This window comes from Myiozetetes cayanensis, unplaced genomic scaffold, assembly GCF_022539395.1.
Source record: "Myiozetetes cayanensis isolate MyiCay16 unplaced genomic scaffold, myiCay2020 scf12, whole genome shotgun sequence".
In the NCBI taxonomy this organism is placed as follows: domain Eukaryota; kingdom Metazoa; phylum Chordata; class Aves; order Passeriformes; family Tyrannidae; genus Myiozetetes; species Myiozetetes cayanensis.
The window spans coordinates 4,747,295-4,772,788 of record NW_026086826.1 but is presented as its reverse complement, the minus strand read 5'-3'; the positions used below and the strand labels follow the sequence as shown (position 1 = coordinate 4,772,788).

Sequence of the window (25,494 nt, the reverse complement as noted above, 5' to 3'; positions counted from 1 at the left end):
AATTATTTTCATTGGTTAACATAATTTTGACTTGGTTATTAAATTTCATATTACACATACTTATGGACTTTGGAAATACACTTATTGATCTCTACCATTAATAATGGAACAGAAGAGTGACAGGTCTTGCCTGATCACCTTCTGATGAAGATGCAAGCTGTATGAACTGAGAAAGGATTATTTCAGATCTTCTAACACTGATAGCTGGCAGTGTTGTTAATGCATCAGCATCTTGTATTACCTGTAAAAAATTTAAATTCTGTGTACTATGGAGAAAGTTCTACTTTGTCCACCACCAAGGGACAAAGGGAGCCTATCTCCTTACTCTTTTAGCATTAGCTTGTTATCATGTCTTGTGCCTCAGAAGGCAACCTCCCACATCCAAAGATTAATTTCTTGTAAAATCATGACACTACTTGGCAGGTTTTTCCCACTTTTGTCCTCTGCAATGCTTTTCTCAGTTGAAAGTTCAAATTGTTTTTAGCAAGTGTTCTTATTTAATATTCTGCTGTTAGTGGAGTTTTAATCTCTTTCCTGTAACCAGGAGTCACAGTGGTAATCCCAGTAGTTAATTGGCTGCCCTTACATATTGCAGTTAAGTTTTTCCTGTTGTTTTGTGACTGTCCTTAAGGAACAGCACAAATGGTCTCATTTCTCAGTGAATTCTCAAACTGCCTGCAAACCAGGCCGTGCTCAAACTACGGGAGGTGATCAGAGGTAAGGACAGGACACGAAGCTGCCACATCTCAGCCCAGGTGCAGGAGGTGGCACCTGCACAGCTGCAAGTCCATTAAAAGCCTCACTCACATTGCCTTCATTACCTTTCTTAACACTCTCCTGCCCAGGTGAATTCATCTGGTGTTGAAAGCTGACTTATGCTTCTATTTGTTCTGAGGCTGGAACTCCATCAATTTGGCAGCTACGTGTTTAATGGTCCAGATCAAAACAGTACAGGGGAAATTTTACCTGGATCAAAAATAGGAGACCTTATTCACATTAGTCACTTTGTCACTTTTCTTCTAATGTTAGTACTAATGTTTATACTTTCCTTGTTGAGCTAATACTGTACATTGTCCCCTTATGATAGTTTTACTTTCTGTGTAGTCACTCCTGTGGCATTGAGTGTATTGGAGGATAAATGTTCTATTTCTTCTTCGATACTCGTATTTTTAGTTTAAAATTTTCATGAGTTGATCTCCACATTATGGTTTTATATTTCTGCAAGACGACTCAAATAGCTATTACACGAGTTCTTTAAGGAATTATGATTTACATTCTGATATCTCTTACACTATTTAACATGTGTCAAAATAAATAGTAGAAAAATCCCTTTTAATGCAAAAGAATATCTGCATGGATATTGCACAAATCTTTATCAACTGAAACACTATTTGAAGATTTCCATTCCAAAGCAATTACCACTCCTGCAGAAGAAAGCAGCTGATGAAACAGGGGGCAGAAAAGATCAGTACTTAATCCATTATCACATCCCAGTAATGCTAATCTAGGTGTAAGATTAATTTGGACTTCAAACATATTAAAGCAGCAAAATAAGATTTGCTTCCAGAGATGTTCAAAAGACACTATATCCATATGATCAGATTCAACATTTACTGCAACCTTTCGTCCATAATATGAATTTGAAACCAGCTCAGACATTTACTAGAAGATAATACAAATAGATGGTATATGGAAGCACTTACAGAATCCAAATATGGATTTTAATATGAGAAACAAAACTTAACCATTAATGAGATCACCTTCTCTGACAGGGCAATTAAAACACAAGGAACATATTTCCAAGGTAATCCCTTCAGTATTTCTCTCATGTAAAATTACTAAATTATTTGGATGTAGCATTTTGTTCGTTTCCACCTATGAGATTTCTACTCTTTTTAATTCTGTGGTTTTCCCTAAGAACTTGACAGTTACTTGAAAAATCAATTCTAAAAACATTCGGTTTAGTCTACCTGACCTTAGCAGCTGATGTATCATTTCTAAAGTAATTTTTTCCAAACACAACAATTTGATAACCCACCAGCTTACTTCACAGAGGCAATGGTGAATAACCTCTAAGTATCTTACTACTGTTAAATCTAAAGTTAAGTTTCTACTTTTTCATTTTAATTTCCCCGACTTCGATTTCTGCTCGGTTTATAAAGGCAAACACTGCTTAGCAGATTGACAGATAATCTCCTTTTACTTGGGATTTCAAACTGCTCAGTTTTTACCTACCATTGACTCATTTCAGTGTAACAATTAACACTGTGTATACAGATTTAGATGTGAAAGCAATGAAAGACTCTGGTCTGCCTTGTCCTTCTTGACTCCCCTGGCTATATTGTCTAAGTACAAATCTTTAAGATGCCCCCATTCAGATGAAACTTTGCTCCATTCAAGAAATTAAACAGTTTTTTACTATGACTTAAAATATATTTACAAATATTTTTATACTTTGTCTGCATCAGATTTCATTTTCTGTTTCATTGTGGGTTTCTGGCTGATATGAAGCAGTTCAGAATGTCACAAATACCCACTGGAAGATTCAGAGGGGGAAAATAAGAGGACTGACTATTGAACAATAAAGTGAATGTTACTGCAAACAGATGAAAAAAGATATCTTATCAAAAAAATGTTTGCATGGTTGAAAGACACAGAGAGAACAGAAACAAGATTTTAAGAGAGGCATGTTAAGTAAAACCTATAGTATTGCTCAAGCTGTTTCAAAATACAGTGCTTAAAACTGATTTCTAGCCATAATATCAACTATCAATCACGATCTGTTACACTAATAAAAGGATTTTATTCTATTTTTGCTTTTTTAAAATTGACACACACTCGAGACGAAAAGTGGCAGAGGTTTTTCTCCCTTGTCTTTGTGTGGCATCAGATAGTCCCTAAACCTGCTTCTTATGCAATTAATAGGAATTTCTTCTTTTTGAGAGAGTTCTATCACAACTGACTCAGCATCCCAAACTGTTTGATGCTTGCAGCTTCCACGTAATTTGGGTCACCCATCCTTCCCCATCACAATATGCCTGTAAATTTATGCCAGCCATTGGTTCCTGAAAACAAACAGCATTTGTTCATTTATTCCTTTTTAGAAAATAAACAAAAACCAAATCAACCAGTCCTATAAAAACACTCAGCAAAGACTCAAAAGCCCAGCCCACGTTCAGAGGTAGTCTATTTTTATATCTCAGTATCTCGCTCGTTTGGGTTTGTTGGTAGGTTTTTTTCAGGAGAACGGGGGGCTCTTGAAATACCAAAAGGAATTATTTTAATGCTGTCTGAAATCTGCCTTCTAGAAGTTTAGAAGCACTAATTCTTTACAAAGAATACTTGGGGAGAAATTGAGTTTGGTAGCTGTGGAGGATCTGCACACTGCAGAGTGAGGATAAAGGAGGAATAACGAGGGGAGGCAAAGCCTCTTGTGACAAGGTTTTAATTTGCCTACAATACAGGACTTCTGTACATTCAAAAATAAACTAAAAATATGTAGTTGGTTCTTGAGATACTCACTTTCACCTGGTCATAGTGACGAGCGCATAAAGAGACCCAAGACAGCAATATCAGACAGCCTTGTTTCAAATATCAAGGTCCATGTCAAGGGTATTTAAAGGCATCTTATTTCAGGATAAACCAGGTCACCTGAGGATTAGGGAATAAATGAATGACCAGTCTCTCAAACAATAAGATAACACAGCTGTTTTCTGGTTGAAAGGTGAAGTTAGTAAAACTCTTTGTTAGCATTATATTGTCTGCCAAAAAACACAAGCAAGGAACAGAAATCACTTCATCCAGTAATTCACTTAGTAAAGATCCAGAGAACTATTGCCTCTCAGAAAGAACTCACGTGCCACACAGTGACCAGAGTGACCTTCTCTGAAGTCACTGCAACTTTACCTCAAATGCTGTTTTGCTTGGGATATTTTTTAAGAGAGAAAAAAATATGTTTATCTTGTAGTACATAAATGCTACACAAAAAGATGAAGAAGGTAGAAGCAAGATCTACCCCAAACCCCTCTCATTCCACTGCCTTGAATTCTATGCAAGTTATGCAAGGGCTCACTTTCAAGAGGTCATTCTTTCCAAAAAGTATGAGTTGGGTACACAGAAAACTGGCAATTTCCAGCAACAGCACATAAGGACCTCTCACCTCCCCATTTAGACAGGTAACTGAATTTTTCACCTGGCTGCAATCTCCTCCCCATGGCTATCAAAAAGAAAGAATTCTGCTACAGCACCATTTTTAGGTAACCGGTTCGCCCAAGATTGCTGCAATCCACACGACCAGCCAAGGTACAAGCTATTTCTCTTGATTCATGGTAAATCAATATTATGTTTCCAGCACCACACAACTAAATTACATCCATTGCATCTGCTGCTGAAAGCTGTATGTAAGGACATGGTTTTTCTTTAGTATTTCATTTTTATCAGTCCCAATGGCACTACATTGGATTCTGTGTTATATTATGCCTTAACAAAAATGATTTTACTACATCACTCCATCATCTGTCTAAACTTAATCAAGCACAACATTGCTTTCTGAAAGTCTACAGTAGTCTCATGTCCCCGGGGGGCTTTCTTCATGGTAGCCACTTTGGAAGAAAAATATCAGCTCAGCACTGTCAAACTCTCAAAACTTACAAGCAGGCAATCAGCACACAGCAAAACTGTCCCTGATTATGTTGTTGTTAAAAAAAAACCCACAACGTTAATATCTGCCCATTTCAATACAAGAAGTTTAGGGTGCTATCTCAAAAATAAATGTTCTGAGATGAAGTGCAACTGAACTGTCAGGTTTAAATTTGGCCCAGAAATTTTTTAAGTTTTAAGGCAGGGCCTACCAAAACAGTCAACAAGCTCAGAATGGGAAGGTGCCTGACATCACATTTGAAAAAGGAGAAGGTGAAAGCTGGAAAAACAAATAGCAAATGACTGGAGACCATTAGAGAAAATAAACTGTCTGCCCAGAGCCTTTGCAATCTGAAATCAATCTCAATTGTAAAATCACTCATGTCCCTGTTTTAGTCACCTCCAATCTTTTCCTTGCCCTCAGCTCCCCACAATCCATTCCCCCAGCCTTTACATTTATCCCCATTGTTTAAGGGTTTTAAGATCCTAATCACCTCCCAGCAAGCACCCCACAATCAGCCCCCACAGGGGATCTCTCTACCAGTCAGTACAAATCCTTCCACCTTGGCCAAATCATTCCCTACAATCATGAAAAATGAAGCCAAACCACGGACCTTTTTACAGACTGGGAGATCTCTACCTATACCCAAGGGGGGAAAAAAGCAGCCTAACACTGGAAACACTTCAGAACAGCCTTAGGGTCACAGATTGGCTGGGAAGAGATGGCCCTGGGTCTGGCTTGTTCCATTTCACACCTGCAGCACGGAGGAGCCACAGCTCACAAACTGATGGAGCAGAAAGGACCTTAATTCACAGACCACACCAACCACCCCAGTGACATCTGATACCATTTCTTTCTTTTGGCTGGCAGCACAAGTGACATTTATTAGCCCGTGCTGATGTAAAACAAGTGATAAATGTCAAACCCAATTAATATTTTCATCTTCTGATGGAAGTAATTTAAAAGTAATTATATCAGGTTACAGTTGTTTAAGCTAAGCCGTACAATAGGCGGTAATTATATTCATCCTCATTCCAAACATGACTTTATCACAGTAATATCCAAGAGCATCTTGAAAAGAGAAACCTTTGGCTACAAAAGCATCTGCTGTGCTCAAACAATTTGATTTAAATGGAGCGTTGCTGGTAGCAAAATGAGTCATTTATAGATGTGACCAGGTAAAAACAAAGCTGAACCAGAGAATTACTTGTTTGTGCTCACAGACAAAGCGCTGGTAACGTCAAAGCCCAGATTTTAAAGATATATATATATATCTCATTATCAAAGAGAAACAATAGAAAATCATAAATGCAGTTATTTATTTAAGGAAGAAGAAATTAATTCAGAGAACAGCAGTGACTGTGTCGAGAAGCCTTCTGCACAGGGAGTGGAAGGATTAAACTCTTAATTCACTATATTATGACACACCTGTAGTAGAGCACTTCACCCAAAGCCCCACAGCAGACAACAACATGTCAAGATGCATGGAAAGATGGACCTTATTGCCTTGAGACATATCAATAAAATTGATACTGAAAGAATAGTTAAGGACAGTGAGGTTGAATGTTAGTTTGAAGTCCATCAAAATCTGAAACAATTTAATACTTTTTACTGGATTTACATCAAGAATGCTTGATCCATGAAGCAAAAAAGAGGAACTTCAAGGTTTAATCATATAAGGGCATTTATGTAAAATGGCATGTATTATGTATTTATGATATAGTATAGAACAACTGAATTCAAGCTGAAATTAGCTTTCTAATATGGAATAAATAAGACTGGCAGATTCAAAATAATAACCTACCAATCTTCCTTTTAGGCTCTGAATCACAAAACTACAGAGTGTGATTCATAGCAAATCTTTAAACAGAGATGATGACTTCAAAGCTCATAAGCCAAGTGCACTGCAGTATTTACAGTATAAATACAATGTTTTCACAAGATATGAGTAAAGTGAAAACTCCTGTTTCTAAAGCACACCTGGTCTAACAAATCATTTCCATACCACTTGAATTTCCCGTGGTTTTAGGTAGCTTTTATTTTGTTTTGCAATTTCTTTTGAATGTCACTGATGGCCAGGCCAAAAATCATGTTGTTAAGAAAAACCTTTAACATCTAGAAACATGAACGTTCAGATTGCAAAATTTTATCAAGTCCACCAAAGCCAACCCTATTTCTTTGATTCCTGAAAGAGAATGTAAATTTTAAAGTTTGTTTCTGTAAGGAAAAAGACTGCTAAAGTATATTCTCAGATTTGAAAATTCAGACTATACCCACACAGTTGAAAACAAGTTGCCCAGGTAATGCCTGAAGTACCTTGGATGCTGAAATACTTGCATTTGCACACTTGCATTTGCCCTGGTGGGCAAAAAGACTCTGCTGCTCACGTAGGTGCTGAATAAAGTAATCCAGATTCTTGCCTCTCACTGTTGTGCTAAGAATTCATATCAAAAAAAGTCTAGGGTATGCAGCACTTGAAAATGAACCCCTTTTGAAGATTTAATATCATTTACTTCAGAGAATAACATGAAAACAAGACAGACATTTTCCACACAAACACTCTGGTATCTACAGATTACTCTGTGTCTTCTAATAGTAGCTCCCAGGAATTCAAGATCCTGTCCTGATCCCAGAAATGGTAAAATCCTGTACCTTCTACAGGTCAGATAAATAGTAATGGCTTCAGTAAAGCACTTTAATACAAAGTAGAAGAGGAACAACTGCTAAATCAAATGAGAAATATTGCTACATATTTACAATTGACTTTCAATGTCTCCTGACATTTTAGAGAGCCTTTTCCAGGTGTTGCAACTGCAACTCCTAACACACTTTTGTCATTTATGTGACTAGCAGCCACAATTTACAAATATTCATAATGCAAATATACTTGATATTTATCCCTTGAAAATATAAGATGACTTCCTGCTCCCAATCAGTCCAGACCGTTTCCAACAATTAGATTTTCACTTGGCATGTTTTAATCTGGTTTCCTTTTACAAAACCCACCGTCTTTCAGTGCATGTGAGAAACTGAAGAGGTGACCACAACCAGGCAGAACTGACAGGAAAATAAAAAAGTGCTCTAACCAATTTCAACTTCCAGGCTGATGACATAAGCCCAGAAGCAAAATACACGCTGCCTCACTGCAGGACGTTTCTTCTCATTAAAGAGGTAAATGGGTCTGTGTAAGCAGTGAAGACTATTAAAGATAAGCAGATTAAACACCAGTCTTGCAGCATGGCAGCATTAGGTTATGTTGCTAGGCTGGAGAGCTGGTTTTCCTCTAAGGTTTGGGATTTCCAGCATTAAGCAAGTGCAAAATGCAGCGCTATTAACGCCAGTGAGGCACTGCCAAGTGGTTAATGGCAGGGAGGAGAAACAAAAGCCACTCTCCACACAGCAACCCCCAGCAGCAAAAACCTACCAAGTCCACCAAGCAGACACTTTCAAGTCAATGAAATGTATGAAAAAGATATTACTGTTTATCTTCAGGAAGAATCCCTTTATCCAAAATCTCCTTAGACTCAGATGCACACACAGAGATCTCCATTTTTTCATGCAGTCACCCGCCAACAAAATCTTTCTTCCCACAGTAGAATTAATTACTGGCATTTCTATCTTTTCTCACAGGTTGAAAATAAAAAGTTTAGTTCAGCTATACAAGCATTCACAAAGTCCTTAATGACAAACTGAAAGCACTTATTTAAGCATAACTATAGCAAATTATCAGAGCAATTTAACAATACCCTGAAGACAGCAGCTAAATGCCATCTTTTCTGCCTGAGCAAACCATTTAACCTTTTATCCTTGTCCATATTTCAAGGACTTTTCATTCTGACAAAGTTACACGTTCTTCCCTTGCTATATTTTCTAGTGCCTTCACAGTGAATGGCAGAAGGATACGCTCCCCAAATTCAGTCCCCTTTAGGACTCCATTGCAAAGTGGACCACGAGCACAAGTCCTGAAAATGCAAACCAGGGTGAAAGCACTGCAGGCATCCACCAAAAATCAACACGGGGAGCCTTTCTAAGCATGAATCCTCAGTCCTACAATGATTTGTAGCATATTCACCCACATCATAACAATCAATTTTCACGTTACAATAGACAGCACCCAAGCACAAGATCACAACAGACTCCTATAATAAAACTTCACAGTTTGGTTCCACTGACTGAGTTTAGTCAAAACAAGTTGCTCATGACCAATCTAGTTAATGAATTCTAGCAACCATTCCTCCACATTCAGTGTTCCCCAATCCTTCTTCTCCTCACTCATGTCCCTCCAGACACTCCTGGGCAATGACAGTGCACGCTGCCCAGCCAGTCTGCACACCCACAGCTCAGCCTCTGTACATCTGAGTTCATTTCCCTTCACCACACTGGTAACACCACAACACATCCTGCTCCTCCTGTCAGCTGCTGATTTCCACAGAAGCTGAAGAACTTTCAGACTATCTTTTGGACATCTTCTCCAGTCCAAATTTTAATTGATTTCAGGTGCTGAGAATTTACTGGGAGAACAGGAACCAAGCCTTGTTTCTTTTGGAAGTTAACATGAAAATATTACTTTTTCTTTAAACTAGTGTTTTTTAAAAGAAAAACAGTGTGCAATTTCTTATATTCTAAGTAAATAATTTCAGTATCTTAGATAAATCATTTTTATCTATCTTCTTGTGTTACCACCCCTTCTTCAGATGTCAGTATGACTGGTGACTGCCCACATCATCCCTGTTGGAAGCCTTTCAGCAGACACCTGACCTGTGGGTTCAGTTATATGCCTGGTAAATCTGGGAGCAGTATAAAATAACTCTTGTTAATATATTTTCCATAGCAGCCTACCCTGTTCCAAAAACTCAAGCCCAAGAGGCTCACAACATCTGAAGATCTTCACACGTGTATGTATCGTGCTAAACTTAAAGTTAACCTTCAGTTTAAAATTTACATACTCATCTTTCAGTTAATACATGTTTCAAAAGCAAACCAGAAAAATCAAATTTTGAGTCCAAATCACCGTAAACAACTTCTTTTCCTTTATAAAGCACAATTTCTACCTTAAACTTTTTATAAAAATACTGTAAAAAGCAACATTCTTACTGACAGCATCCTTATCGGATCTTGTGACCACTTTGTAGCCAGCAAAAAATATCTCCAGTAATTTTAAAAGACACTCTTTAGGAAACAAAATTGATGAGTATGATGAGTTTCAGGGTCTCTAAATTATGAGCAAAGATGCACCAGAGAAGGTTTAAACTGTACAGTACAGCAAACCTTCTCTTGTTGAACATATCAAAGCTTAGAGTTACCACTGATTCTGAGTCCATTTCCCTATGAAAAAAAAAAAGTGCTCAGCCCTTAGAGTAAAATAAATCAATTCAAAAACAGGTCCACTGAATATTCTGAGATTATATTCTCCATGCCCTATTTCCCCCCTGCCCCCAGGAGGAAAATGTTAGTTTTATCTTTAGAATTAATAAATCATTCTACTGGGGGAGAGAAGAAGAAGGGGTATGGTTTTTTATATGTATATCATATTTTAGCCAAACATGCTGTGCAGCAGAAAACACCAGCCAAGATAAACACATTCAAGTTCTGTGGTGCAGTTTGTCTTTCAGATCTGCACTGAAACCAGCACAAAAACAGTCCCACAAAGTGAATTATCTAGTTGAACCCAGCCCAAATTCCAGCAGAAAGCAAGAGGGGGATATCACTCTGTAGGAAGAGGTGGATGGAGGGAACTGTGGTGATGACAAAGTCCAATCACATCTGAGCACTGCTTAAGTACCAGGAATATAAAATATAATCTCCATGAAAGTATTTGAAATTTGGAATATCACATTCTCCATTAATTTTCTTACTTGCACTGATCAGGATTTTGGTGGTAGAATAACCAATTTCTTGCATGTGTGAGAAAAGTAAAAGCACACATGCAGTGGCTCCAGCAGTGCAAATAAAACCCCCAAAAATAACCATATTCTAGTACAAATGATGTTCAAAATAGAAGTTTATCTTCACAGGGTTCAAGTTTATCTCACTGGGTACTACTGCTTTTCACCTGCACTAAAATAGCAACAACAAATAATTCACATGTACATGGAACAATAACAAACCCAGGTAACCTCCTAACATTTGTGACTAACATCACAATGTATTTTACATCACCACTAACTACAAAAACCCAAATACAGATCTCTGCACAGAGTGCAGCAGAAGCATCTCCACCACCTGCATTAGCACCTGTCCCTAGGCAGTAATTTATATCAATAGTCCAAGTTCATTATCTAAAATGAAAGCCTGGAAATTAAAAGACTATTCCATTATTAGAAGCTCTTTCTCAGTCTTCTCTCATTGCTATTACTCAGCTACATCCTGTGTGAGCACATCATGTGTATGTATATTTGTATGTGTATATATAGTTATATTTACACAGAACATTTTATTTGCCTCTCCTGGACCTTAATTTCCACACATTTCACTAAACAAAAACACCTGCCATTCACTGCAGGGATCACTGCAGAGGGAGTTCCCAGGAAGAGGAGGTATCACAGTAGTGACATCAAGTGCATTGCAGGTAATGGAGGTAACAAGAAGCACAAGGAAAACACATGCATATATTTGCTAAAGAACAGGAAGAGCTGGTGATGGTAAATTGTTTATTTAACAGAGAAAAAAGAATTGGTTTTGACAAGAGAATAAGTCTAAATCAACTGTGTTAAAAAGCAGGGTGGGGACAGGAGACTTTGGGGAGGAGGGACAACATGGCACTGAGATAATCAGTTTGTTCATCCCAGTCAATCCTCGATAGTCAACTTTTAAACATGACATGAAATAGCACTAACAGGCTGGGGCAAGTGTTCTGTATCAAAATATAAAGGAAACAAGATTTTCACAGTGCACGTGATTTAAGTCCCAGAACAGGTGCCAAGAAAAGCTGAGGAATCTCCATCCCTAGAAATACTCAAAACCAGCCTGGACAAGCCCTTCAGCAACTGGATCTAACTTTGGAATTAGTGCTGCTTTGAGTGGAGGGGTTGGATTAGAGGACCTAATTTAGGCTGGGATGTTCGTTTATGAAGCCATCAACATCCAGTTTGAACTAAGAAACTTTCTCATCAGTGGCTTTCCAAACTATTATCACCCAGCCCTGCACAGAAAGTAATTAAATGTAATGCTTTGACAGAGTCCCAACAGCTTTTTAAATTTTTCCTAATTGCCAAAGTTGAAGTTGACTATAAAATGGTCACTTTTCTGAGCCACAATTTCTTCTAAAAAATTTACTCCAAGATACAGAGGGAAGGAAAAAAAAAAAAAAAAAGGTTCAGCATTAACTTCCTTTGGACTTAATGGATATTTGCCTTAATTCCTTTTAGCATATTTTCTTAGTTCCCAAAGCATTTTTGATGGAGATATTAATTACACCTATATATAAATATGTGGATTTATAGATACCTACCCGGCTGTGCAAAGACACAACACCACACAGAGACAATAAATACTCAAGACCACCAGAATTATCAAATTCCACCACACTACACAGAGTTAAACCAGAGAAATGCATCCTCATTCCCAGCAGTGTCTTCTGTTGACACATTTGGGCTCCTCCAACCTCCCCTCCTTTTCCAATAGTTCCCTGAAGCATCACCATAAAAACCACTCCCTGACATGTCAGACAGATACAACATCCCAGAGAAATGCTAGGCTCAGGAAAGCTCTAAAAGGGCTTAAAAAATTCATGATTAACTGTAGTCAGAAACAGTCTTCTTGGCTATGAAACTCAAATTAAGTAAATTGAAAACAAGCATCAATTTATCCGAAAATTTATCCCAAAACCATCTTACTTATTCCTGTATACTCAGTTATACAGAAAGTAAATACAGCTGATTTTATGATGAGGAAATGCACTATCATAACACACTGTCACTGTGGTATACACAGCACACAGTGTCAAGCTATTCCTGTGATTTTAATAAGCTGGCACAAAGGAAAATGAAAATATACACAAAATATAAAAAGGTGAGACATGGATCATATTCACATAAGGCAATAATTACTCTGTAATTGCCTTATAGCATCACTAAGGTATGAATGGCAGCATGTTAAAACGGTAGATTTATTTTCCCTCAAAGGAAGTTAAACAAAAGGACAGGCATGGTTAATTTAATAGGCAACGTTCATGGTCTATAAACAATTACTTATGCTAGCAAGTATGTAATAGGCTGTATCCCATCCCATTACAATGCAAAGGGGGAAAAAAGAATACTGTGCTTTCAAGCACTAATCTATTCCATGCCCAGCTCACACAGAATTTTGGAGCTCACTCCCTTCCAGCAGTTTTACTCCATAAGCATCAGCTCAGTCATCACACACCACTGACACTGGCACGGATTACCATGTTAGTCATTCCACTGCAACTGAATAAAACTTCCACAGCACCAGTACAAAATAAAACTTCACTAGTTCAAGTTCAAAACAAACTAGATATTTATTTGAACTTAACAATAGTTGTTCTAAGTAAAATATAAATATTATTTGCATTGTTGAACTACATTCTGGTTTTGGGTTTACTGTGCATTTGAGGCAATAAAAAAGCATATATCTAAAATAAAAGAGAATATTCACTCTACTTTGACATTTAATTTTTAGATAATGCTTAACTAAAATGGCTACTCTAAGCCAAGTCTGAAAAGTCACTGAACAGATTTTTATATGTGTCTGTAAAACTGAAGTTTGAAAAACAAGGTTAGCCTCATAGTTCAGACTTCACTTCTTGCCACAGGAACATTCACAAAATTATTGGATAAAAACCAAGACATAAAAAAAAAAAATGTATTTTGTACTTTATACAAAAGCCTGCTTTTAGTTCACAAAATACACACTTGGTGAAAACAGAAAACCTCAAATTCCAGCATCGCTGTTATGTACTCAGTCAACCTGATTTACTCCAAACAATTGTCAGCATTTTTACGAGACTGTCAACATTACAAGCAGAAGAGTAAATAAAAGCAGGCTGAAGTTACACTCACCTGCAGCCCTCTTCTTCGAAGAATACTCGAGTCATCCATATTTCAACTGCTGAGCACTAAAGCTCACTTGCTTCTGGCTGGCTTTGCTCTCTAACTGTTAAAGAAGTCCATTATTTTCAAAGTTTTCTTCCCCCTCCTCCTTAACTCCCCCTCTGACCACTTGCTAAAAATAGGGCCTGGTCTTGCACTTGCCTGTCATGAAGAGCTGCAGCCACGGTCTCTGACTATCTGGAGGTAATTTTGCCTGCCTCTTTGTGGCAGATTTAGCAGGTCACATTGGGAAAAAGCTGCTCGACTTTCCTAAATCTTTTCAAGGTTGGATGTCTCGTTCCCCTCATACACACAACTGTCTACAAATATATAATAATCCACGGCTCCGTGTAAGGCCAAAGAGTGGAATTTAATTCAGATCCCAGGCGCACATATTTTTGCTTTATTTCAATTTACTTGAGCTGTTATAAGGGATCAGTAAACTAAAACAGCTGCCTTCATTTACTGTGTATAATAAGCTCACAAAATCCAGGTCACATTTCCTTTAAAAAATACACAGTCACGCTAACTAAAAAAGCAATGCTGTGGGCACACAGGACACACTGCTATCTAAAACACAGGAAAAAAAAATCTCACTGTGAAAGAAAAAAAAAAAAAGAAATTTTATTTTTCCAAATTTTGAAAAAATTCCTTTAGTCCTTTGCAAGACAAAGCGACTGTCAGGTTCTTCAGATCCTGTCACACATTCTTTTGTTTCTGCTATCTCTGAGGTATGCTGGGCTCCTCCATCTGCAGCAGACACGGCACATTCTCCAGCTCATTGCTGAGATCTTGCGACTCTCATGTGCTGAAGGGTCTGGAACACATGTTGCAAGTTCTGAACGTTTAAGAATTCATTCATCTATTCGTCACTGACAGAGCTGTCTGAAGAAGCCCTTCCCTCATCGTCATCCATGGCAAAAAGGGGAAAAAAAAAAGGAAAAAAAAAAAAAAGGAAAAAACCCCACAGTTCAGCTGAGGCTTTTTCAGTCTGTCCTGCAGTTTCTGTTTGCCAGCTACCTGCAGACAGACAACTCCAGCAAGGTCAAAAAAGGCTTTGCCCCTTTAGGTACATTATGCCAATCCCATTTTAAAGCACGAGCATATAGCATGTGTTGAAAAATAAAACAACAATAAAGCTTTTAGCTATACCAAACACCGTTTCAATAAAGGTCTAGGTATGTTCATCCCAGTATTATTTAAATTACTGAGCATGTCAAGAAGCCTTTGTCCTACATACGCCCTTTCTATATTAGAAAGGAAAAAAGAAAATATTGCAAATATAATGAACAACCTACTGCTGCAACAACCTTCAAATTCTTTAGCAGAAATCTAAAGCAACAGATTTCATCTCCTGATAAAAATCCTAGGATGAGTCTATTTATAACTTCTGCATATAAACACTGTATTTAAAAAGAACCTAACTCAAGGCTCTGACGAATCTCATGAGACGTATATATAAAAGAAAATCAAACTCCATCGAGAGCTGTGTTTATGAGGGGATTTCAGCCAGACATCCTCAAGTGTGCAAATGCAACAACAACGAGAGCCCAGCCCGCGGGCTGCCTACCACAGCTCGATGGAGTGTTCCTGTTCCCACAGTTATGACAGCTGCAAAACAAAAAAAAAAAAAAAAACAAAACACCAAAAAAAAAGTCTCGACACAAGCACACAGGTTGGCGGTGCTTAAAGGAATAGAGATTTACACGGCAATCTTCAGCTGATCTTCCTGCTAAGTGACCGAGTCACATGAGCTAAACGCATCATTGTAAAGTCAGCTGAAGGCAGATACAACTCAATCCCATTCACCAGGCTCTCTCTGATCCTCCGCGGAGCGAGTGTGGTCTTTTATTGCGAGCAGCTAATAAATCCTCATCCTGCCGTCCCTCCTTCCATCTGCCGTTTTAAACAAGTGAGTGCCGAGCGAGGTCTGCAGCGCCTTTGTGCGCTCCGGAGAGGGCAGGCAGCTCATTTGCATGGAGTAGAACTGTACCACATTAAAAAAAAACAAAAAACCTGCGCGCCAGTGAAAACAACTCCATGAGCCACTTGGTTTTAAAGGAACAGCATCTTCTTTTGCAAGCGTGGCTGGGAAACGTCGAGCCACGCGCAAAACTCCGCGGGAGAACTTAGGAAGACGTCACCCCAGCGAGAGGAAAATTCAGATGGAGCTCTGTTTAAAAGGAGACGGACATGAAATGATCGTGGTTCTTCACTGTGATAACATTTATGATGGATGGCAATATCGCTTCCTGCATTTTCCTATCAAATGAGCTTCCTCAGAAAAATATACCGAAGACTGACTTCAGTTATCAGACGTTACTGTCAAACAAATGCTATTTTTACTTCAAAAAAAAATCTCATAGAAACAAAACGTTTTGGCATGCTTGCACAAACACATTACATGCGTTTTGCATTTGATTTTAGTCTACATTACACTTCAGAAATGTTTATATTAGTCCATGCACTAACTGGACCGTTGATCTTACCTCTTCTGGCTAAGGTCAGCAGCATCAAACAACACGTTCTGTGAGAGGAATCAAGGAATCTTAACGATTTTGCAACACCATTCACATTGTGTTCTCTTCCTAAATCAGCCACTAAATGAGAATGTTTAAGCCAGGTAACAGTAGCATATAACCATAACTTATTTCCATAATGGAACTGAAAGCGTTCTTATTGGCACATTTACATCTAATCCTTCTTGGATTATTTACCGTAATACTCAGACATTGCCAGTTCTCAATATGTCTACACAAGTGACTTGTAATTGATTGAGGCTGGCATGAGTCTTCCAATACCATAAGAATCATCTGTTCTCTTCCACATTTCAAGCTTTCTTGGGGGGAGGATGCTTTCAAATTGGCTGCCTGCCACAGTCACCCAGGTTCTGGGGTAGAGAGGCCAAGTGGGGCTGCTGCAAGAAAGCAGGCATGGCTTTTCCTCCAGCTTCCCTCTCTCCTCCCCTTCTTCAGGGCAAACAACATTTATTTAAGTGTCAGATCAAAAACCACCACCAAAAACATCCTGAATGTGGTGACCACCTCCTCCACCCTCCTGTTTAACTAGTAAGAGTCATCCACTCTCACTTTTTCTGCCTTCCACAAAGTCTACCACAGAAAAGCAATGATGAAAGAGGGTGGGAGGAAAATACTCAGTACCAAACCGGATCAAGCAAAGGACAAATGGAATTGAAAAGCAACTCCCTGACATGGAAAATTTTTCTTGCAAAATATTACCTTTAGAAATTTACCCCTCATTTTACCAAGAGATTACGCCATCCTTACATATTCATTTTGACACCTTAAAAACCGTGCAGGTAAGTCTCCAATTAAAGATGACAAAGTATTTGTGTATGGCATTACACTAACAGATATATTACTGAAAGATATTAAGGAAACTGAAGTACACTAAATATAGTTTTATCAATTATATAAAAAGTTAATTCTAAAACAAATTGCTCAGTTTTCAGATGCAGTCAGCACTTTGAAAAAGTCTAATAAAATACCTGTTTATCAGAAGAAAAATGCAAAATAATGTCGAGTAATATTTGAATCCTTTAAGAATCACAGTACGTATCTTAGCACTCAACTTCACTAAAAAAATTGGGAGATAAAAAGAGGGAATTCAAAGTTGATTCACCAAGAACTTTAGCAAGCTCCTAACTCAATTCTTCCTCCTTCCATCAAATTAACAAACCTGGAGAAAATTTTGTTTTTCTCTTCAGTAACAAGAGAAGAGAAAGGGTAGTGTTAGTAGTGGGATCACTCAGACATAATCCAACCAATTCCTGTTTGGCTGCAGTGCTCTTTATTCAATCCTGATTTGAAGACATCAGGAAATGGGATGAGCCATGAACTTCCAGTATGTTCCAGCAAGGGTTAGCTGGGTGAGTAGGGAAGGACAGCTCATCAGCTTGCCAATAGTGGGATGAATGAAAGGAGGCTAAGAGTAATTTCCAAAGAAACAAAAGGAGGCACTGCTTTACACAACAGTCACACTGGGCTCCTTCTTGCTGTAAAAACCTGAGGGGGAAAAAAAAATCTCTACCATGGCTAAAAGCATTTGGGCAAATTCATTGAAGAATCTGCCAAGACCCTCTTAAAAGAAGAAAATACACTGAAGAAGACCCAGATTCACAAACAGCTGCAAGTGTTCTGGGAAGAGACTCTGCCTTAGACTATCTTAGACCTGCTATCAGCTGCTATCAGAGATAAACTACTGGGCTCAGCTGGTGTAATCATTCTGTGTTTTTATCCAGGTAGAAAGTAAAAAGGTAGTGCTTGCTGAAGACAACAACGTCTTGCATCCTATGAAGCATCAACTCCAAAAAGGAACCAGGTGCAATGGTGAATTTGTAAACTGGAGTTCTAAAAATAGCGTGCAGTTCTGACAGGTCAAGTAAGCACCAGACAGAGCAAAAGAGCCCCCGCGTCGTAAATGAGCGGGTATTGTCTCTGGAAGTGACATGGATGACATCACCATGGAAAATCATGTCTGTCACCTGTATTTCAAGATGAATATTGAGAAATTGAAAGATCCAAAATAAATGTTTTCAGGGTAGAAAAAATTGGGTTTAAAAGACGTCAAGGACTCAATCACCTTTAAATATCACAGGAAAGACCACAAGTATGACAAGAGATTGAAGAATATTAGGAGGACCTGAAATTTTACTCCTCACACACTGGAGAGCCACCAACCCTCCCTCTCAGAGCAAAACTCTAGGAGGGGTCTGTACTTAGATTTCAGTCAGCATTTCTTTTCCTTTTATAAGACAAAATCTCTTCTCATCTGTGCTGATTCAGACTTCATTCCACTGCCTGCTACCAAAATCTATTCCTTCTCTGTCTTGCAGAAGAAAAAAAAATCTGAGGGGTTAGAACATTTCCAGTCCGAAGAACGACTGGAGTTTTCCATCCATTAACTTCAGTACAATCAAAACACATCAATTCTTTCAGGCCTTCTGTAGCCTGCAGGTTTTCAAACAGCATCAGTGGAAGATGACCAAGGGCAGACCAATTTCACAGCCAGGAAAGCAACGACCACAGGAAGTCTCTGTGAAGCCGAGCAATTGTTCCCGTGTTCAACACATTTTACTAAAACATAATTGAGAAATTGTGAATAAGCTGTTATCCTATTACATTCTCTGCTCACCAAAGCAACTGCAAAGGGGGATAAATAAGAAAGGAGTCTGTATCTACTATATTAGAGAGTGCATTTACATATGCACAAAGACATATCTGTGTGGAATCACGTCTCATCTCTTGAGCTGCGTTCAGTTTGCTTATTGTACTATCTATGCTGAATATAAAATACCTTTTATGTATCTTAAATTGTAATTGAAATTTGAGGTGTATTTCAGGAATCGCTCAACATTCAGCAAGAAAAAAGAATTAACTAAAACATGAATAGAGAAATTCATTTTGCTGTGACTTCCTAGTCCTTTCAGGTTTCTGGCACTGCACCTGCCATCTTTTGTGGTTTATCCTGTTGCATCAGAATGGAAACTTACCATTACCATAAAGGCAAAACTAGTAAAAGTTACCTTAGCAATCAAATCATCACACTGTGGATCATAAATGTGTGTACTCTCCAGTACAGCTTAAGTGAATCCAATAGCTGCACACCTTAAACTCGTAACACGAGAGGTCCAAGTCCACTACATTGACCACTCAGAAACTTCTGATATTTCCTATTAACTACAAAAACACCAGAAAGTCTCACACACAACTGGGACCCCATCACTGGAGACGTGGTGTGAAGGACATCAACATTACACAACAGGATGATCCTGATGATCCTGTGATGAAGACCCATTTGTGTTTTGCCATACAGAGAATACTCCCATGTAAAAATCAGGCTAAAATACCCAACAGCTTTCCATTCATCTGCTCTTTATTACATATTTTATTATCAAGGAAATTTTTGAACCAATCCCTGATCTAAGATACTGAGATTCAAAATTCCCATTTTTCATAATTCAAAATTCATTATAGTTCTTATTCTATTTAGTCAAAACTAAAAGCAACAAAACATCAAGCTGTGTCAAACCTTAAAGATATAACACTTCCTTTACATAACATATTGTGAGCTGGGGAAAAAAACATCACTTTCCAAAATATTATCAGCTGACAATTGCAGCAGAAATTTTTTAAGCCTTTTGTAACATTTGTCGGTGCAAAAACAATGAGCCAAATGTTTCACTGTCAATCTGAAACTTAAGTGCTCGGGGTTTTTTTATTTATTTTGATCAAGCTATGTTTATCTGGAGATTTAAAAATGTGTCTCTTCGAGATACACTGACAGACTACTGAAACAAGGAGGTTGATGAAGTAACTTGTTTAAAAAAAAAAAAGAAAAAAAACATAAAACAGCTTGGCAGCCAACCTAAGGAAACTCGCCTGACAGCTTGTCTGAATTTCTTCTGCATTTCTTGCCTATTTACAAGATTCAGTTTGATAAACTAAGACCTTTGGAGCAGAGCTGTGCATTAGCAATGAACCATAGCAGGAACTCATCCTGAACCACCACTTACAAAGTTTGGTCCCAAGGAAAAAGAAATGCTGCAAAAACAAAAACAAAAAAAACACGTCCAAAATCCTCAAGATTTACACGATGCTCAGGCTCTCACAGCACATCTTCTGTTTCCAGTTTGTTAGGTTGAGATTCCTGGGCCAGACTGGCCCATCCCCCACATCCAATGCCTTATGAAAGGCGGCACTCCCACTCATCTTCCATACAAATGTAAATTTGCTGCCGACAAGGGTGGAGGAACGAGTTCATTCATCTACAGGCCGACTGTTTTCATACTGTACCACAGAAGGTACGTTCAGAAGAGACACCAGACCAGCTTCCAGGCAGAAACACAAGTTGCTTGGCTCAAGCCCCTTTTAAAGCTAACACCTTCAGAAAGGAATCTTTAATTAAGCTGTAATATTTACAGCAATTGTGAAATTCACCGTGCAAACACTCATGTTCTGGAGTTGAACTGCCTTTAGAACACAATGGAAACCAGCTTCTCTTTCAGATACAGTACCATTCCTAAAACAAACCTTTTTTTCTGACTGGCAGAAAAGCCTTTCTCAAGGTTTGCTGTAAAATTAAATCTGAAGAAAATACATCCTGATGACATTACCAAAACCAGGATTCTCTTACTTTATTATAAGACAACCCTCTTGCTTTAGAGGACTTAAGACATCAGCAGCCAATACCTCCAATCAGAATGGCAACAAACCCAAAGCTCAGGGACCCAACACCAGCTCCTGTGTTTCCCTAATTAAGGTATTGACTAAAAGGTTTATAAAAACAAAGCCTATCGTTTCAAGAATCCCCCAGCAAAGACAACATGAATCCAGTTAACCCTGGAACTGTTTTGCCACAGAATTTACTTTGATAGAGCTACAGATTACAGACAGATCTCTTATCTAATGCAACCACATGCTGAGAAATACCCCCAAAATGTTACTGTACACAAAACATTTCCTCCGCTATCCACACTCCTGACTGGCAGCACTCTTCCTGCACCCTCACTGTGGTTTGCATATACAGACTTCCCTTTTCTGTAAACTCTTCCCAAACTTTTCTGCTTCCAATTCTTACTTCATCAATAAAGCCACATTTGACTTTGAACTACAAGCTGGACAATTTTTATATAGAGATACCATTTCCTTTCCAGAGTTAACAAGGATAACAAATTGCAAAGGTATGAAACTCCACCAAGCTGTATTTCACTTTGTCTTCCTCTCTGTAGGATATTTGTCATTTTGGAAAGTCACTTCTTCAGAACAAACACTTGATGCTTCACAGACCATGGAACCTCTTCTATTACACTAGCATAACATTTACAAATAATGACTCACACTGTCATACACACTCATTAGGGAAAAAAGCAACGAAGAAAAAAACGCCATGAAAGTCAACAACTGATTTTTCTTTAATTATTCTGCTCAGAACAGAGTCTACAGCACTGAATACATTTTTCCAACTTAATTCACATGCAATTCATTTTAATATACCATGAATTTAACCTTCATTTCCAGCTGACATTAAAGTGCTTCAACAAGTCTCCAAAGGCTGTGCCATTTTGCTGGCCTAAGACCAACATGATATACTTTCAAACACTGCCTTTGAAATAAATATTGAAGATAAGCCAAAACATTTGGAGTTTAGAGGGCTTTACTCTCCTTATCTCCTTGTTTATACCTGACTAATCTTACACTCACAGCAGTTTTTTACTGCTGGATTCTGACAGTTTTTTATTCTTCCGTTTCCGGTCTCAGACAAAACTTTGCTGTTGATTTCTCACAATTTTGACATCCCTCAAACTGGTGGATTAGTTAAAAGCTGATCATTTTTTATAGATATCCCTTTTCCCAACATTTATCCACTAAACTAGAACAATGACTGTAAGAAAGATACAAGAATAAATTCATTCAAGATTTCAAAGATTTACAGTGCAATGATAAATTATTTTTTTGATTCTTCCTCTCCCCAGGATCTGCATCAGACCCTCCTATCTTTGTAAATTCTCCCATTGTGTGGGTTTTTTCTTTAAAAGCTATTTTTCATTTAAAAAAAAAAAGTAGAAACATACTAATAATTTGTCAATCTCAAACTCTTTTTGGTCTTTATTTAACAGAACCAATTACATTCAGTCAGGAGAAGAAACAAAAGACAGTAAAATTGTTGACTTAAAGCCTCAAAGAATATTTCTCAGACGAAAAGTATGACATTAATTATTTTAAAAGGCATGGGAAGACAATCTCCTTTAGTAAAACTAGCAGGTAAAAAATGCTTGGATTTCAAATTATTATGCAAATATATATATTTAACTTTTCTTGATACGGTTACACTGTATTCCAAATTAAAGTCAAACACTAAATTCTTCTGCATGACACTACAATGCTGTCATGTCCAGCAACAAACATTTCATAAAAGCAAACATTTGACATAAAAGCTGCTTCATTACAGTAGCAAGATATATATATAATATATGTTCTTTAAAGCATTCAGACATACTGCTGAATTACTAATATCACATTGACCAAAGCACTTGAAATCTTTCCTTCTTTGTTTCAAAACTAAAATCTGAGCTCACCAGAAAAAAAAATTGAAATATGATTTTCATGCATCATTTGAATTGTCACCTGGGCTTTTTGTCTCTAGAACTGACAGAGAATATCAATGTGTTAATTGAAACAAGCAGTATGTAATCCACAGGACATCTTTAGCATATGTTTCCTTCCAAGGGCTGACAAGAGCTTTCTTGGATTTCTCAGCACTAGAGCCTGACGTTTCCATTTTCAAGCTAAAAATACGAACAAAAAAATCTTACACGTTTACATAAATATGTATTTTCCCAGCAGTATCCTTCCCCAGGAATCAGACACACTGATATCAGTTCTGAGACCTCGAAAAATAAAATGGGGAGTGTGGTAACGTTGGCATGAAAGTGCTGAAAACCCCATCTTTAAATCCATATTTCTCTTTGTAATTCAAAGGGCCCAGAAAAATAAATCCAATCAAAAAATCTTGCTCCAAGATGGAACATACTTACTGATGAAGGAGAATGAGATAGTGCATGTAACAAGGCAAAAGCTCAATACTCAAAGCTATCATAATTTAAAATTAGACATAATTATCCTTAACAAAACCAGGCACTGTGGAAAGGGGCTTTGGAACAGCTGCTCCTCTTCAATTTAAATGCTCATTTGTTTTACATTGACCTAGAAATCAGTATCCTCCTAACCAAAAGCCAATTAGATAATAGTCTGTCTTTCAAGCTTGTAGAATACTAATTTTTTTAATGTCTTTAGTAGTGAAAAGCAAAGAAATAAACTGCAGATGATGCCACAAGTATGCTCAGCTCCAATATGCTCAACAGAAACGTGAGGGTTCCCTTCCCTCCTTTCTGGAAGGTCAGATTTACAGTCCAGGCAAGACATCCCATCATTTCCCTGTGCTGACCCTGCAGGGCAGTCCCAGCTCGGGACAAGCACGGGATGCTGCAAAGGCACCACCTGGGAAGAGCTTCAGTTTGCTGGAGTGACCTCCCATCTTTCCTTCCACAGTGAAAAGCAACAAGCCAAACTGACAACAAGGAAGCAGTTCAAGAAACATTTCAAAATCTGCCCTTCCAACCTTGCCCAGAGTTAGGTCACTAACACCAGTGTGTTTTTGGAAACAGAGAGATGCCAGGTTCTTTCAGTACTGCAATATAAACAAGCTGCTTCTCAAGAAATGAGCATTAAAGACACACAGTTTCTTGCAGACTTGAGTTTGTCTTTTTGTCTCTTGCTCCCTCCCATAGTCCTGACAGAGGTAACTCTGGCTCTCCTGTTTTACTTTCACCCAACTGGGGACAGCACCTCCCCCAGCTGATCGAGCACTCTCATGTTTGAGTGTCAACCAGAGCTGCCAAACCACAATAAACAATGGACTGACTGTCACCGAGAGAACGTGAGGGGGTGTCTCCTACTCTGTTCCAGTTCTTATAATATTGCAATTACAGTTATTTTTGACATTTCTTCTTCTTTTCAAGCCTGGATGAAATTGGCCAGTGGCTTGGAAGTTACCAGGAAAGAAGGAACAACGGCAGAAACTTTGATTCCCTATCACTGCTCAGTGTTTCTGGTAGTCACGATCATTCATACCATTACTTCCAATTTGGAAAAATACAAAAATACATATTCATTTGCCAAAAATACATACTCATCTACAGATCTGTTCTAGCTAGAAAGAGACAAAATGATGATGAGTGCCAGTTTGATTTCACTCAAACACAAAGCCATAAGATCTCTTGGTCTTCTGAGCCTTGGCAGCATCCCTAGGGAAAATTCTTTCCATGAAACAAGTAGAGCCTTTTCTAAATGCATCAACAAAATAAGCTTTTCAGAAGGCCAGTATCATACTGAGTCTGACAGGATCCAGCATGAAACCAATTAACACAGGAAACTACATTAGAAAACAGAATTCAATTCTACCAAAACATTAGGTCTTCACAGAAGAAAGAAACACTGACAGTCATCAGTAGCAATTCACAGTCCCCTGCTGGAAAAGAAACCTGCTAATGCAAAAGGTGGATGTTTTAACATTGAAAGGAGCCTTCCAAAACTGCTGAAGTCGTGAAGTAAACAAGCCTATATTGACAGAATGATCTCATAGCAGAACACGAATCTGGACAGTCAAGGTGGAATTCAAGGGAAGGAGAAGCTTTTTGCAGAATAGGTAATGAAGCTGAAGAAAGCCCTGTCTGCTCAGGTTTCCTTCCAAAGTCACTGAAGTAGAAAGCAACTAAATCTAAGTGTGAGCTGCAATGGACAAAACAAACACAGCAACAGCAGCATTCTAAATATACCTCAAAGTTCTCAGGCATCAGCATTAACAGTTGATTGTAGCAGTTTGCTCTCTGTCCTCCTGGGCTCCTGAATTTCCCACACTGGCAGCCCCCTTTCCTTCTCAGGTCCTGCCTTCAAAGCTGCTTTTGCAACAGGAAGCAGTGGAAAAGCCAAAGTCCATTCCTACCCAGCCAAACAAGTAAGCAGATTATCGAGGAGGTTTCAGATGATGTCAATCCCAGGCGAAATAATTATTTCAGTCCCGTATCAGCTTTTCCAAAGAACAAGCAGAAGCAACATCAGCTGTTGAGATTTTTGTGGGGGAAAAAAAAAAGGTTGCAAATAAGTCACTGTGGCTCCTGAGGAGAGTTCTTCTGTGCTTTTGGATGGGAGAGGTGGAAGTTGAAGTGTTCAAATTACTGCTTCTGCTGACCAAGTAAGCATAGAGGCATCAGACTTGGAATTGTTT

General features: G+C 38.3%; 1 protein-coding gene across 3 annotated transcripts in view; it reads right to left on the bottom strand.

Annotated features, from left to right (window-relative positions):
• Positions 1 to 25,494, bottom strand: part of MAST2 (microtubule associated serine/threonine kinase 2) — a 184,635-nt gene that overhangs the window by 122,913 nt on the left and 36,228 nt on the right. The window contains exon 1 of one of the 3 annotated variants that reach the window (XM_050307180.1): positions 13,660 to 15,278. The exons of the other annotated variants lie outside the window; for them this stretch is intronic. Within the exon in view, the coding sequence (XP_050163137.1) occupies positions 13,660 to 13,698 (39 nt within the window). The 5' untranslated portion in view covers positions 13,699 to 15,278. Of the gene's footprint in view, positions 1 to 13,659; positions 15,279 to 25,494 lie in introns of those variants that run through there. 3 annotated transcript variants of the gene reach the window in all.